Source organism: Oncorhynchus masou, chromosome 15 (assembly GCF_036934945.1).
Source record: "Oncorhynchus masou masou isolate Uvic2021 chromosome 15, UVic_Omas_1.1, whole genome shotgun sequence".
Classification (NCBI taxonomy): domain Eukaryota; kingdom Metazoa; phylum Chordata; class Actinopteri; order Salmoniformes; family Salmonidae; genus Oncorhynchus; species Oncorhynchus masou.
Window position 1 is genome coordinate 8,567,288 of NC_088226.1, and position 15,081 is coordinate 8,582,368.

Genomic DNA, 15,081 nt, shown 5'->3' on the forward strand with positions numbered 1-15,081 from the left:
CGCCCCCATGCTTATCACGGGACACTACCCCTTGCAATACAGATAACGCAGGTCGAGCTCAAAAACATGGGCGTAGGTCAGAGATAAGAGACCGTTTATGCCGAATTGTGAGTTCACTGGCTCCATGTGGGTTTTCAGTTATTAGGCCTACCCTATTACCTGTGTATGTCTGCCACGAGCCTCCTTTGTTCCTCACAATAAGGAACCTCAATTATGCATGTTGAAAAAATACCCACTACAACTAAATGCAGTTGTCACTTAGAGTTGTGTTGTGGCTCTCAGCTTTCTCCAAGGTTCCCTGTGTTTTGGGGGGACATATTGTTCCAATGGAAGCATGTTGTAACCTTACTCTAGTCCCGCCCACAGACATAAGTGAAAATATGTTGTATGCTCCACCTCTACAGTTGGGTTTGAGTAAAAAGTAAACAGCTTGGCTTGGACACCCGCTCACACCTTATCTCCTGTGATGCATGCACAACTGTGTTGCACTATCCATAGTATCTCAGAGACAGACTGTCACGAAGCGAGATGGAGAAAACAGACGTTTGGAGCTGGTTGCCTACCAGTTATGCAGTACAACAGAACGCGTAGGCCGCTTTGTTCTCAGAGGAGACAAAAAGATGACAAACAATAACCTGAATAAGCTGTTGGCTTTTTGTGTATTATTTTGCGCTCAGAAAACATCCATCGTGCATGGTGCACAAGCTTTGGAAACTAAAGGTAGGACACATTTCCCCAAATAGCCTACTTGTTTTCTTCACCTTCTGTAACACAAGTGTTTACAATTACAACGCTTATTTTCAATCATGTTATATTTTGTATTTCAACATAATAGGTTTGATGTTTTAGATTTGGGTTAAGATAGATACATACGGGTTATCAATTGTCAAAAGTTTTTGTGTTTCCTTGCACAATTTGGTCAATTTAATAGCTGTTAAAAATAGCTATAATAATCACTAATCATCAATAGTCATTCCTCTGGAGCTGTTTGGAGACTTACTTTAAGTCTTCACCTGTGTTTACTAAATTGTTAAAACCAATAATGCCCCAACACACATTTTCCTTGTGAACTAAGACTTCCCTCCCTTGTCCACACAGTGGCTCTGGTGCTCCACGCTGAGCCAGAGAATCCAAAGTGCTTTGCTGAAGGGATGTCAGACCTCACCTGCTTCTGGGAGGAGGATGAGGAAAGGGCTGGCTCTGCTGACCAATATTCATTCATATACACATACCAGTACGTCATGATCAGGCAAAGCGTTCAGTTAATAATTGCTGCTACGTGTACCATATCCTATCACCCTGTCTTGGTAGAGGGTAGCTACTTGCTATGAACATGTGTTTTGAAGAATGATCACCTCAATTTTCCATTTAGCCTAGAAACTTGATACAACATGAAAACAATCCAAATGTCTCTCCTCCTCTGCAGGAATGAGAACAGCAGTGAGTGTTCCGTAACTGCCCTACCAGCAGCAGGTGGCAAGAGGCTGTATTTTTGCAGGTTGTCCCAGACTCAATTATTTGTGCCCCTTGACATCCGGGTGTTTCGGGACGACCTGCTGATCCACAACCGCAGTCTCTTCATTGAAGTTGTCTGTGAGTTATAGAGTTTTGGTTGTGGGTGACTTTTGGGAACTATTCCATTAGTTTTTTCTCAGGATTTAGGAATGACATTTTCTTTTCATGTCTGTGTGTCAGTCCTGTTAGACCCGCCTGCCAATCTGACATTGACGAGTACAGGGATGCAGGGGCAGCTGAAGGCCAGCTGGCTGCCTCCCTCTCTCAAGTACATGGGTGACAGCATGATGTACGAGGTCAGCTACGCCATGGCAGGGAGCCACATTGGAAAGGTATGAACAACACACACTCATATCAGAGGTAGAAGTTTGTTACCAGACAAGAGAAACGTTTGAAGTTCTTGTGAATAATGGTGCCGTTCCTTTCTTGGCCTTCGGCAGAGACGTGTCAATGACAATGCATTATCATCTCGTCTTCAGGTGGAGGAGGTGCAAGCCAGCTCTGAGATCATATTGCGTGGTCTGCAGTCAGGCACTAAGTACAAGGTGCGCATTCGTGTCAAACTGGACGGCATCAGCTACAGCGGCTACTGGAGCGCCTGGACTGACCCGGTACTGATGGAAACAATGCCTGGTGGTAAGCTTCAAACATTCACACGGACACCAAAATAATGCGCTTGTCTCGTGAGCTAAACATCTTTGTTCTATTTGTGAGGGATCCCCTCCCTTGGATTTCATCCCTGGTGTAACCTTGTTGCTGTGCTATCTTATTTGCAGACTTGGACCCTCTCATCGTGTCCCTGAGTCTCATCATCTCTCTCGTCCTCACCCTGCTGTCTCTCCTTGTGATCATGTCTCATCGCAGGTCAGTTACCATAAACAACAAGTTTCCAATGTTCTTAGTCTACCACTGTAACTACACTCTTTAGTGATCTCCTTTGTAGAGACATCCTCAGTGGTGTATTTATGGAATAAGACTGTACAATACTGTCCTCAGGTTCCTGTTGAAGAAGATCTGGCCAATCATTCCCACCCCTGAAAGCAAGTTCCAAGGCCTCTTTAAGGTTTATGGTGGTGACTTTCAGGTGAGACCAATAAATCCAGTATTATTCTTCGCATCCTTGGAATATGAAACTCGGTATGAAGTACCCTGTGCAGTGCTTATCTATATCCTTTGTGTGTATTGTAGTCTGTTCATCTTGACTCAATACTAGTGCAGACTCCTGAACCTCTCTCATTTGGTTTGTCAATAGGAGTGGTTGGGCCACAGCACTGGAGGCTTATGGTTGAGGCCAACCTACTTCTACTTCGAGGAATTCCCTGCGCCACTAGAGGTGCTCTCAGAGGTTAGCCTTGGTCCCGTCTTACCCAGCTCCGCTTTGCCACCCAAGGCCTCAGAGGCACTTGGTGAGGAGGAGGATGAAGACAAGAAGCTAAAGGAGGGTGGATCCTGCATTGATGGAGGGGTGGAGAGAAACCCCCAGGAGCACTGGCCGATGGACCAGCTCCGGGCTATTCATCAGCACCCTGCACCCTGGACCCAGTCTTCTCTACTGGAGTCCCATGATGCCTATGTCACCCTCAATGCTCAGAACCACAGTGTGGAGGAGCCTCTGGACGACATATTGGAAGAAACCTTGCCCCTGCAGGTTCTCTTTGCCTCTGGAAGGACATCCTCTGAATCTCGATCAGACTTGGGCTCCGTCCAACAGAGCTCAGGATCGGGCCGCCTCTCGTCCCAGTCCAGTTTTGAGTACCCAAACCACACCTGGCCGTCCAAGGGCCCCGGGTACACTTACATGGCAGGGGCCGACTCAGGCGTCTCCATGGATTACAGTCCGATGAGCTCGAATAAGATCGATGACGTTGGGAAGGGAGTTATCTATACCAATGAGTACAAGAACGAGATCCCTGCACACAGAAGACCCATAGGTACGCCCATCCACTTTGCATTCTGAATTAAGGCTAAGCTATGTTACAGGCTATGAACTGAGGCTTAAAGGTCCATTGAAGCTGAAAAACAGTTGGGATGTTTGGCCAAGGCTTCTACATCTTCTTGTCAGTGGAATGTAAAAAGCCAGGGTGTAGGCTACTCTCATAACTATGAGATAACAGACAAAGCAACATTTAAGCTCAAAGCCTTTGGTGAGGAAAAGTCAAAGGTATCCCTGATAAGGATTTCATACTTCTTTGGATGTCACAAGCTCATTCTCACAATATCCCATCAAACAGAAGGCAGCTGCTTGAGAAATACATGAACAACTAAAACACTCAAAAGCTGATATTATAAAACATGTGTAATGTGTATATTCTTAAATCACTGGATCTTGTAGGTCAATTTACAAGGTTATTTTCTATATTTTTATTGGAATAACTAGATAAAATTGACACTTAAATTGTAAATATTGTGTTTGTCTATTGTGTACTGTACAAGAGTATCACTAAGATGTAGCCATGGTCTTAACATGAAGCTCCTGCGAGAATGAAGAGGTACTGTAGGATGTGCAGGAATGTGTTTAGGCAATGTGTCACATTTCAGTATGATGCTATTGTACACCTCTTGCATTGCAATGCTTAGATCAACAAATGTTGTAAAAGTCATGATGGTTCCAGTGTATGAATATCTGTCTAATTGTCACCTCATTGAATCTTACATATCATCATACATTTTGAGAGGCCATAATTGCTGAAACTGTAAATAATTAAAATGTTATTTTTTTGGTTTAAATACACACCAGTTTGTTGAAAATGTAGGTAATTCTTCCCACCCACCCAACAAACAAAAATTGTGATTTGGCTAAATACATGGGTAGATTGAAAAAAGCTTGTCACATTTTAAGTTGTCCATTGGTAAAGAATACAATTGTATATATAGGCACATGTGAATATGACAATTCAATGTGGTAGGGTCGGCATACTCAACTCTGACCCTACAAGGTCCGGAGCCTGCTGGTTCTGTTCTACCTGATGATTAATTGCACACACCTGGAGTCACAGGTCTAAATCAGTCCCTGACTAGAGGGGAACAATAAAAACATGCAGTTGAACTGGCTTCGAGGGCCAGAGTTTAGTTTGGGGGTGGTAGAGTATCGCAATATTTTTTCCATGGAAAAACTATAACAAAGCAGATTAAACTCTTTGGCCCTTTAGAAGCCTGCTATATGTGAAATATTATGCGCTATAGCTTGGAAAATAAATAAACGTGGATGACAACAAAATTATTTTTTGTTTCCAACATTAGGGTGGTTTTCCTAAAGAAGTTAAATCTGTTTCATGTTTTGTTTCTTTGCCAAGATAGGGATATCGTCCCGTTCCTTAGAATGTGGACAGTAGTTGAGTAGCCTGGGCATTGGGGAAAAGGGTATTTGATGTCATAACAAGTGAAGTTCACAACTTTCCTTATATGACTGACCTAGATCTTAGCACAATGAGATGAGGTTCTGATCTGTCCAGATAAGATGAGGAGCACAATCCCCTCACAGAACACAGGTATAGAACATAGCCTAGTAAATAAGGGAAAATCTTTTAAAAACAACCCATGTGAAATTTGTTTAGAATAAAGGCTCCAATCAAACATGTTTTGTTTATTTTTAGTTTACTAACATTTGGAATATTAATTAGTTCCTAATTTGTCTATCTTTAAACCCTTTGCTTTTCAGTTATTTTAGTGTTAATTTCTAAACAAACTGGTGAATGTTTCCTGACTTTTTCTTTACATGTTATGATAATACTGTGATGATTACCTACACGAAACCTCTGACAAACTATCATTTCTGTAACTCAGTATCTCTTTATGGTCAACAAAAATGTCAATATAATGCCTGAAATATAACATAAATGTTAATCAATTCTGATGCGCTTCTATATTTGATATCTTCACAATGTTGTTTTTTTTGTACTAATATGATTTAAAAAATGTATGGCATTAAAGCAAATTAAATGTTATTGGTCACATATACATATTTAGCAGATGTTATTGCGGGTGTAGCGAAATGCTTGTAAACTGTGCACCATTTGATGTACTTGTTGTCCTTTAGTTGAGAAAAATGTGGGGAGACATTCTAATTGTCCGACAGCTAACAGATGGTTTGGTTGTTTAGCAATAAAACCGACAGGTGCCCAACTATGTGGCAAAATCGACAGGGTTGACTTAGATTGTTGACAACATGTACACTATATTTTGTCTCCAATGTTTATTGAAAACATAAATAAAGTTGTACAATGAGCACTTGTCTCAAATACATAGTTACAGTTGGTGGTTAGCTAGCTAGCAAATTTTTGCCATATTAGCATAGACGTGACATCAGTCAAAACAAGACATGGTAAGATAAAACTAGCTGAAACAAGACACTTAAGATTCCCCACATGGCAGTTTCTTGTCATTGTTGCTAGCTATCTGGCCACCCAGAATGACAACAACATATGGCCTTCTGCCCCATTGAAGCGTGCGCATCGTTTTCGTGACGTTCTCTGCTATCCCGTCTATAGCATCAGCCTAATCTTCCCTCTACAAATGATCTTAGAAAGCACCACAGGCACAACGGTTAGACAGAAAAGTAATGTAAAGGGGAGTTGAATGGTTGAATGTGAAGTCACATTGTGTAGGAGAGAAGACAACAGGGCAAGGGAGGAGAACAGACTAAAAATATATTGTGCCAAAGCAGTCAGGAACGGTACGATTCAGTCGGAGGAGTGGTTTAATTCACACAAAAACTTTGCTGAAAACTTTTTGTAAACACTAGTGAAAACCATTTTGTGCATTGGAAAAAACTGTTCCCCTTGCATCTCAGTCTTTGGGAATACAATTGTTTGATATAAGTATATACTTTTTTGCATGTCTTTTATTTCTTCCTCGTCCACTGTGAAGTAATTTAATAGATTTCAAACCATTGTAAACTCCATTGAGCGATTGGGGCAAATGACCAGACGCCATTCTCGTGCCAGACTTGAGTCCTCCTCATCCTTAGCAATAGGGTCTTCTGTGATCCCAGCACCAGAGGTAAACATGCCACGTGTCCCGTGGTCCTGCTACAGCAGGGGCAGAGTTCCAGTCCTGGTCCAAGGTACACCTAACCTGAAAGTAGCGGTCTAACACTGAGAGGACAGGGTCTGAGGAGTCCCCACCAGCATGCCCTTCCCACTCGGACTGGAACGAGGCTATGACCCGACAGGGGGCCAGACTAGCGGCTCTTTCTTCCAAAGTCTGTGAGAGAAATGCAGCCATGTCATACAGCAGAGCAGAGATGTGTGCAGCAGAGGACTGTTCCGCCAGCTGAAGGCCACCACTCACCCCAGGCACGCGCAGGTAACCCTCCAGTCCATCCACGATGATCAGCGACAGAGGGGCAGCAGATCCAGAGGCTGATTCGTGTAAAGAGGCAACGTCCTGAAGCTAACTTGATTTTCTGCAATAAAGTCATGCCAATAATCAGAACTGTTTGCTTTGGAATTTTCAGGAAAACATTTTCTCCCTCTGATTTTTGGGGAGAACTTGGCAGTGGGCCCATCAGGCATGTTTTGTGCTGATAAGTGATGCACATCTCTGTGACTGATTAGGGGTACTTAGAGTGGGCTCTCTTATCTGCTTAGGAGGCAGGATAGTGAGAAGAGATAAGCATCCATCATTAGGCCTACCTCACAAACAAAGTACATACAAATGTATAATTGACTTGCTGCATATTCCAATTGAACATGACACAAAATAAAAGTGCTTGATGTCATAAGACATTGTTAGGTCAGTGGGCTGACCAATGATTTCAATAGGGAGTGTGGTGCTGTGTGTTATGTTATTTCATGTTTATCAAGGTAGTGCCAAAAAACACAACTGCTGGACCAAACTAGATAGGTAGTTTATTTATTTCACCTTTATTTAACCAGGTAGGCAAGTTGAGAACAAATTCTCATTTACAATTGTGACCTGATAAAGCAAAGTAGTTTGACACATACAACGACACAGAGTTAATGCAGTAAAAACAAGTCTATATACGATGTGAGCAAATGAGGTGAGATAAGGGAAGTAAAGGCAAAAAAAGGCCATGGTGGCAAAGTAAATACAATATAGCAAGTAAAACACTGGAATGGTAGATTTGCAGTGGAAGAATGTGCAAAGTAGAAATAAAAATAATGGGGTGCAAAGGAGCAAAATAAATAAATAAAATAAATACAGTAGGGAAAGAGGTAGTTGTTTGGGCTAAATTATAGGTGGGCTATGTACAGGTGCAGTAATCTGTGAGCTGCTCTGACAGCTGGTGCTTAAAGCTAGTGAGGGAGATAAGTGTTTCCAGTTTCAGAGATTTTTGTAGTTCGTTCCAGTCATTGGCAGCAGAGAACTGGAAGGAGAGGCGGCCAAAGAAAGAATTGGTTTTGGGGGTGACCAAAGAGATATACCTGCTGGAGCGCGTGCTACAGGTGGGTGATGCTATGGTGACCAGTGAGCTGAGATAAGGGGGGACTTTACCTAGCAGGGTCTTGTAGATGACATGGAGCCAGTGGGATAACTTTGGATTGGAGATGGTTGATGTGGGTCTGGAAGGAGAGTTTACAGTCTAACCAGACACCTAGGTATCTGTAGTTGTCCACGTATTCTAAGTCAGAGCCGTCCAGAGTAGTGATGTTGGACAGGCGGGCAGGTGCAGGCAGCGATCGGTTGAAGAGCATGCATTTAGTTTTTTTACTTGTATTTAAGAGCAATTGGAGGCCACGGAAGGAGAGTTGTATGGCATTGAAGCTTGCCTGGAGGGTTGTTAACACAGTGTCCAAAGAAGGGCCAGAAGTATACAGAATGGTGTCGTCTGCGTAGAGGTGGATCAGAGACTCACCAGTAGCAAGAGCGACATCATTGATGTATACAGAGAATAGAGTCGGTCCAAGAATTGAACCCTGTGGCACCCCGATAGAGACTGCCAGAGGTCCGGACAACAGACCCTCCAATTTGACACACTAAACTCTATCAGAGAAGTAGTTGGTGAACCAGGCGAGGCAATCTTTCGAGAAATCAAGACTGTCGAGTCTGCCGATGAGGATGTGGTGATTGACAGAGTCGAAAGCCTTGGCCAGATCAATGAATACGGCTGCACAGTAATGTTTCTTATCGATGGCGGTTAAGATATCGTTTAGGACCTTGAGCGTGGCTGAGGTGCACCCATGACCAGCTCTGAAACCAGATTGCATAGCAGAGAGTGTATGGTGAGATTCGAAATGGTCGGCCTAGTAGTATGTGAATAGATAATTACCTTCAAATTGTCAGGGCTCAGGTTGGACATGGATTCTTGTAATGATCCTGGAAGGCTCTGAATTTGAACCTGAGTGAAAAATGAGACTTTGAGCCCCAATTCAGAGGCAGCCGTCACGCTTCAAGTATCAGCAACTAATGGTTGATGCTACAGTCTCCGACCACCAAGGCACTGCATTTTGAAATCCTTCGTTTTTCCATTGTGTTGGTTAAATATTCTAAAGACAAGGGTCAAAATATCCGCCATATCTTTCTTTAGCTATCTATCTACATGTATGCACTTGGTTTATCGTTGATAAAACGTTCTGCTCAATGCATGATGTGCAAGGGAACATTTTCGTTTCCCGCCAAGTGGTGTCACTTCCTGTAAGACAACTTCCGCTAGGAATGACAACAACAGACAGCTGTTGTCAAGATGGCGGATGGCTATGGAGGAGAGGAGGGTCCCCTGGACGCTGAAGAAGCCGGGGATCAAATTAAATCAATTTCGAGGCGTTGTAGAGGCCGTCCCAGGCTCACGGATTCTGACCGAGCACAAAGACGCCTCGAGTCCCGCAAGAAGTATGATGTTAGGCGAGTTTATCTTGGAGAATCTCACAAGGTTTGGAGTGAGCTTCGCCGGCGAACGAGTTTGAGTGACGCTGGACTTGCCGAGTACCTAATCCTGCTCAACTCCACGTACGGGGAGATATACCGGAAAAAATACGGAGGGTAAGTTTACGAATAATACATAAAATCAGAATATCAAACTAGCTAGTAACTAATATTGTTTAGCTAGTTTATCCCCTCTCTTGTCATCTGTTAAATGGGAGTCCTTTCCCCAGGCCACCTCCTTCAATCAATTGGGTTAGCTAGCTCGAGCTATCAACTCAATAGTGCTTAACGTTAACACAGTATCCTCATGCAATAACGTCACTGTCATATTTATATTCCTGGCCGCTAGGAAGACAACCCCAGAAGTATGTACAAAACTGAAAATAGGTAAGAAAAAAGACCACATTTGATACATTTACCCATAAAGAAAAGTAGCCCTACATGAGGGATTGATACATTTGTCACTGGTGATACTTATTTTCTTACAGGGAAAAATGAGAGAGTGTCTAGCCTTTGTAGCATGGTGACCTGGTACCAGGATCACTCCCAGACCTGTCCACATGAACCGCAGCTCAGAGCTCTGGAACCCCAACCTGGATTCTCCACCTCTGCTATCTGGCAGTGTGATGCTGACCATTCATTTGTGCAGCACCTCTCCTCGCCACCAAGAGGGGCCAGTGAGCTTGAGATGGAGACAGAGATGGAGGAGGAAGTTGACAGGGACACAAGGACAGAGGAAACTGGAGGAATCATGACCAGGAGGAGGAGGAGAGAGACAGATGCCCACAGACAGCTCACTGGTAAGAGATACAGAACATTCAGATACTAAGTTGGCTTTTAATTGTTCTGGGTCACATGTAATTGTATGGGAACCACTGATTTGACAAACCAGGTAACCTGTATTTAAATGCATCTGTATTCTGTACCCTTGTCTTTCCTCGATGCAGGAGGGGATTTGGAAGTGGCCGAAGCCCCGGTGACTATGGATCAGGTGGAGCAGGCCACGGCTCTCAGCCAGCTCCCAGGGATGGAGGCCCCATCCAGGGACACTCCACTGATGGAGCATCTCTCTGAGAATCAGTCTGTCTGGGAGGTGGTGATGGAGGCAGGCAGACAGCAAGCCCAGGAGTCTGACGAGGAGGAGACAGGTTACAATGCTGTAGGGGAGGACATCAACCCAGAGGAGGAGGCGGAGGACCTGAGAAGAGACAGGGGAGATGAAGGAGTGGGTACATCACAAGATGGCTACGAGTGTGTTGTAGTGACTGCATCCTTAACTGACAGACTGGACAAAGCCGATGAGGAGGACACCACACAGACATTGGGTGACACAGTTGGTGTAGACACTCAGACGAACCTCCATCCAGTCCCAGCCTCTATGCAGGTGCCTGGGCAAGGGGAGCTATTTGATTCTCAGACACTACAGACTGTGGGGACCACCTGTGAGATACCAGACCAGCGAGGAAATCTGGACGGTTCTCAGGTTTAAAATACTCATTAGTAATTTGTCTTGGAATTTTATCACAATCAAGTAGCTGTTGTTCCTGAAAGCACTGCCTTTATATAGTAATATTAACATGTAGCCTATCCAATATCCCTCTGCCTGTCATTTGTAGCTGATCATCATCACTGGCCCCAGCTATGAGGCTTTGGCATCCGAGGGCATCCAGCTCAACATGGGGGGCGGAGATGTGGAGGAGGTCACCTGCACTGTCATAGAGGGCGTGGCTTACAACCAAATGTGCCAGTCAGTGGCAGACTTTAAGACAACAGAGGAAGACTCCATCACAGGTACTGCTGGCACAGTATTTTAGCCTTTGCTTATGCCGACAGACAATGCATTAGAATATGCTGTAATTGTTGTATATGTTGATTTAAAGGATACTGACTTTGACAAAAATCAATGATGAATAGCTTGCTATTCCAATGGTTTCTCTCAGGCCTCAGTGACAAGGAGCTGCTCCAGCCCAGTATTGAGTCTCATGGCTTGGAGCCGACCTGTGAGAGGGAGCTACAGAGGGGCCTAAGCAGGTTGAGTGGCCAGCATGGAGAATTATGGGGATCACATCTGTAGAGACAAACTTATATGGGCATGCCATTTTCATTCCCATCTTGACTTCCTCAGAGCACTTCTGTAGACGAACCACGGGCATCACTCCCTTTTCTATTTCAGATGTAGAAGGAGCAGACGAGGTCCTGTCATCGAGGCAGACGGAATGCTCAAGATGTTCCACTGTCCGTATGAAGGCTGTAGTCAAGTCTATGTAGCCATCAGCAGCTTTCAGGTAAATAGGCCCTTTTAGGCACTCTACACTTCAGCTTTTGCCTTGATTTGGAACACCTTGACCTTGTCGTGCCATCAAGTTACGAATAAAGAAAATAGAAATGCACACATGTTGCTGTAACTACCATTTCATGCTGTAATTCATAATATGTGTTTTATGTTCCCATGCAGAACCATGTGAATCTGGTTCACAGGAAGGGGAGGACCAAGGTGTGCCCCCACCCCGGCTGTGGCAAGAAGTTCTATCTGTCAAACCACCTGCATCGCCACATGATCATCCACTCAGGTGGGCACAAACAACTCTAAATCTGGGCTATACTGATATACTGTACATTGGCGCATGAGCTAGTAGTAATCTATTTATATGTATCCTGCCATGTTGTCTACTGTATAATGCTGCTTTGAATGTCAACCTGTCTCTAAAGCGGATGGTTTTGACCACATGGACTTTACTGGGTGATGCTTCACAATCGCCTCGCATCTGACCGTGCTGCCCGTGAAATGATTGCTGACCTGATTGTAAAATCTCCAAACATTACACTGGTCTGTAGAATTACCGAATACAATGGCTGTTAAATACACAGACTGCTTTCAGCAATATTGTCTAATGGGGATTCTATAATCACTTCCAAATAAAATCTAATTGTTGAGAGCCCCAATCAGCAGAGAGGCTAAATGAGTTGTGAGCTGTCCTGGCGACTCAACATTACAAGCATCTGAATTCTGCGCCTCCAGACCGTGCCCGACCCCAACTAACTTTGTCCCCTCATTTTTCAACTAAGTTTGTCACAGATGCCGTACCCCCGCACATTGATTCGGTACCGGTACCACCTTTATATAGTCTCGTTATAGTTTATTTAGTCAATATTTTCTTAACTCAATTTCTTGAACTGCATTGTTGGTTAAGGGCTTGTAAGTAAGTATTTCACTGTAAGGTCTACTACACCAGTTGTATTCTGCTCATATGAGAAATAAAATTTGATATACATTTTTCATCAAATTTTGTGTAGGAGTCCGAGACTTCATCTGTGAAACGTGTGGGAAATCGTTCAAAAGGAAGAATCACTTGGAGGTTCACCGGCGCACGCACACAGGAGAGACGCCCCTTCAGTGAGTGAAACACTTTGATCACTCAACGTTTTTACTCCCAGACGGTTTATTTAATTTTCTCTAAACATTTTATATTTTGGTTTTGTACAATATATGCAATTTTGTCTCACAAACAGAAATGACTACATTGCACTCCTAAAAATACTTTCTGCTGATTTGAATCATCTTACTTTTTTCCCCTTCATCTCTTGTCTCCTTCCACTCCTCTACCTCTTCTGCAGGTGTGAGATCTGTGGGTACCAGTGTCGCCAGCGAGCATCTCTCAATTGGCATATGAAGAAACACACCCCCGAGGCCCACTACAACTTCACCTGCGAACACTGTGGCAAGAGGTTTGAAAAGCTTGACAGTGTTAAGTTCCACAAGTTAAAAAGCCACCCAGACAAACAGGCAACATGAGGCGCAGTGCTGATGGAATGTGCACTAAATATCAACTGGTCAGGGTCAGACCAGAAAGGGACTGAATCTGTCGACACAAAGAACAAGAGAAGAAGAGTGCCCATAGAGGCGGGTATGCCTTTTTGGGGAAAGAGCAGCTCTTTTGAATGAACACTCTAAGGACATTGCTTAGAATCGCTCACTATAATGGACTTTAGACCCTGCTCTCAAAGCTGTGCTGGACACAGCCTTTTTAGAGCTCACAGAGACAGCCTAGCTGTTGATATAGTACATTTCAGCACAGTTGTTTACATAATGTGCTGTATGCCTCTAAACCATACGGTCTATACCATATTATTAACATATCCATAGATTCTTTCTTTTTTATTAACTTTTATACACTTGTCATCCACAGTTGTAATGTACTTATTGGAAAAAAGTATGTTATTTTTGTTCATGCTTGTGTTCTCATGTCAATACATGTACATGAACTGATGCCTGCTGGTAAAATGCCAAAACTAACATAACTTACATATTCATGGGGAAATGATAATGACATCTTGAGTAGTAATTGTAACAATGTGCATATGGATGTAAAGGACATGTCAATGGATTCAGAAAGAAGAGTTGTGTTGTCACACAAGTGGCTGCCTACATTGAAATAGAGAATTGGTCATTTTTGTTGTTGACCTGACCAAGAAGTAGTCTTTTTGTGTGAAAGTCTTGCATCATCTTTCAGGTCTGTCTGTTGTGCTGTGTGTCTATGAACAGAGTGATGTTGTCGTGTGGTTCTAAAATGGCAAATGTAGTTTTTGAAAACCTTTTTTTGTAAAGTTCCAAAGCAGAATCGCTAATTTATAGTTATGTTCTTTTCCTGTTTTCTGTATCACTGAAATTATCAATGTAAAATATGTGAATATGACCTAAATAGATTCTGTACATATTTCTGGAAGATACATTTGTTTGAGACAAATGTAAAATAAAAAAAGGAGTACTGTATTGGAGTTTGGGATTGTCTGATGTGGCAAGGAAAGGCATAATGTGAGCGTTGTCACACTGACACACAAGGAACTGCCAAACACATTTTCAGTGCATTGTGGGATGAATGTAAGACACATCAGGTATGTCACCAATGGCTAGTATGAAAAAATGTTCTAAATAATTTCATTGATGAGTAAGTCAAGGTAGTTGAATGCTAATGCTCTAACCTGATATAAATGGTCATTAGACTTGAGCTAAAATCATACACTCACCACAATACTGTATTAAAGTATCTGTCCAGTGTTTCCATATTTCTATTAAATATGACCTATAGGGTAATTAATTACAATATAAGTGAGAGTTTTACTTCCAATTTATTTTAAGTATGTTAAAAAGCAGCTTTTCTGTGTTGGAATGACATCATCCTCTTAGGAAATAAAAGCATTTTTGAAACGGTCCATTTGAGATACAGGTTTGAGGTGGGTTTTATTCAAGTGTTTTTTTCCCCCTCCAATCAATGCTTTGGCCACTAGAGTTTAGGATGAGTCAACAATGTAATTTGGGTATGAGTTAACAAAATATTAACTTTTACAAGTTAGGTTTTCAAGGACAGTTACTTTAAGGTTAATGTAGGCAGTGAAATAGTGAAATAGGCAGTGAAATAGTCAATTCACAGAAGATTGCGACTCCATAAGGTTCTGTTTCAACAGGCACTGTTTCAACTGGTAGGATACTGTTTGATTGCTTATCATCGAAGGTGGTGAATTGAAAAATAAATGTTAATCTGGTTATTATACATTTATTACAATTTACCTCCTCCAAATTCCTCCATCACTGTCACTCTGGGTATTTTTAAAGCTCAACTCAGATTCCTGCATGATTGTGAAAGTCTACTTTTCATTAGAGGCTGTCATGGGAAGATTTAGGTCAAAGTCTGAGCAAATTTCTAAGCAAGAGAAACATTCTGACTGATGAATTATCCTATGTCT

General features: G+C 42.7%; 2 protein-coding genes and 1 pseudogene across 2 annotated transcripts; 2 read left to right on the plus strand and 1 right to left on the minus strand.

The window, feature by feature from the left end:
* Window positions 1-420: 420 nt before the first annotated feature.
* LOC135555503 (erythropoietin receptor-like) lies at window positions 421-5,470 on the plus strand. Its single transcript, XM_064987989.1, has 8 exons — window positions 421-720; window positions 1,099-1,234; window positions 1,427-1,593; window positions 1,696-1,847; window positions 1,995-2,151; window positions 2,292-2,379; window positions 2,512-2,599; window positions 2,768-5,470. Exons 1-8 carry the CDS (start codon window positions 471-473, stop codon window positions 3,470-3,472), a joined length of 1,743 nt encoding a protein of 580 aa, XP_064844061.1. The 5' UTR covers window positions 421-470; the 3' UTR covers window positions 3,473-5,470.
* Window positions 5,471-6,351: 881 nt separating this feature from the next.
* LOC135555238 (uncharacterized) lies at window positions 6,352-9,080 on the minus strand (annotated as a pseudogene).
* Window positions 9,081-9,117: 37 nt separating this feature from the next.
* LOC135555502 (zinc finger protein 653-like) lies at window positions 9,118-14,110 on the plus strand. Its single transcript, XM_064987988.1, has 10 exons — window positions 9,118-9,456; window positions 9,689-9,726; window positions 9,828-10,139; window positions 10,287-10,822; window positions 10,956-11,130; window positions 11,280-11,370; window positions 11,513-11,624; window positions 11,795-11,909; window positions 12,634-12,733; window positions 12,955-14,110. The coding sequence occupies exons 1-10, from the start codon at window positions 9,161-9,163 to the stop codon at window positions 13,130-13,132; spliced, it is 1,953 nt and encodes a 650-aa protein (XP_064844060.1). The 5' UTR covers window positions 9,118-9,160; the 3' UTR covers window positions 13,133-14,110.
* The last annotated feature ends 971 nt before the right edge of the window (window positions 14,111-15,081 follow it).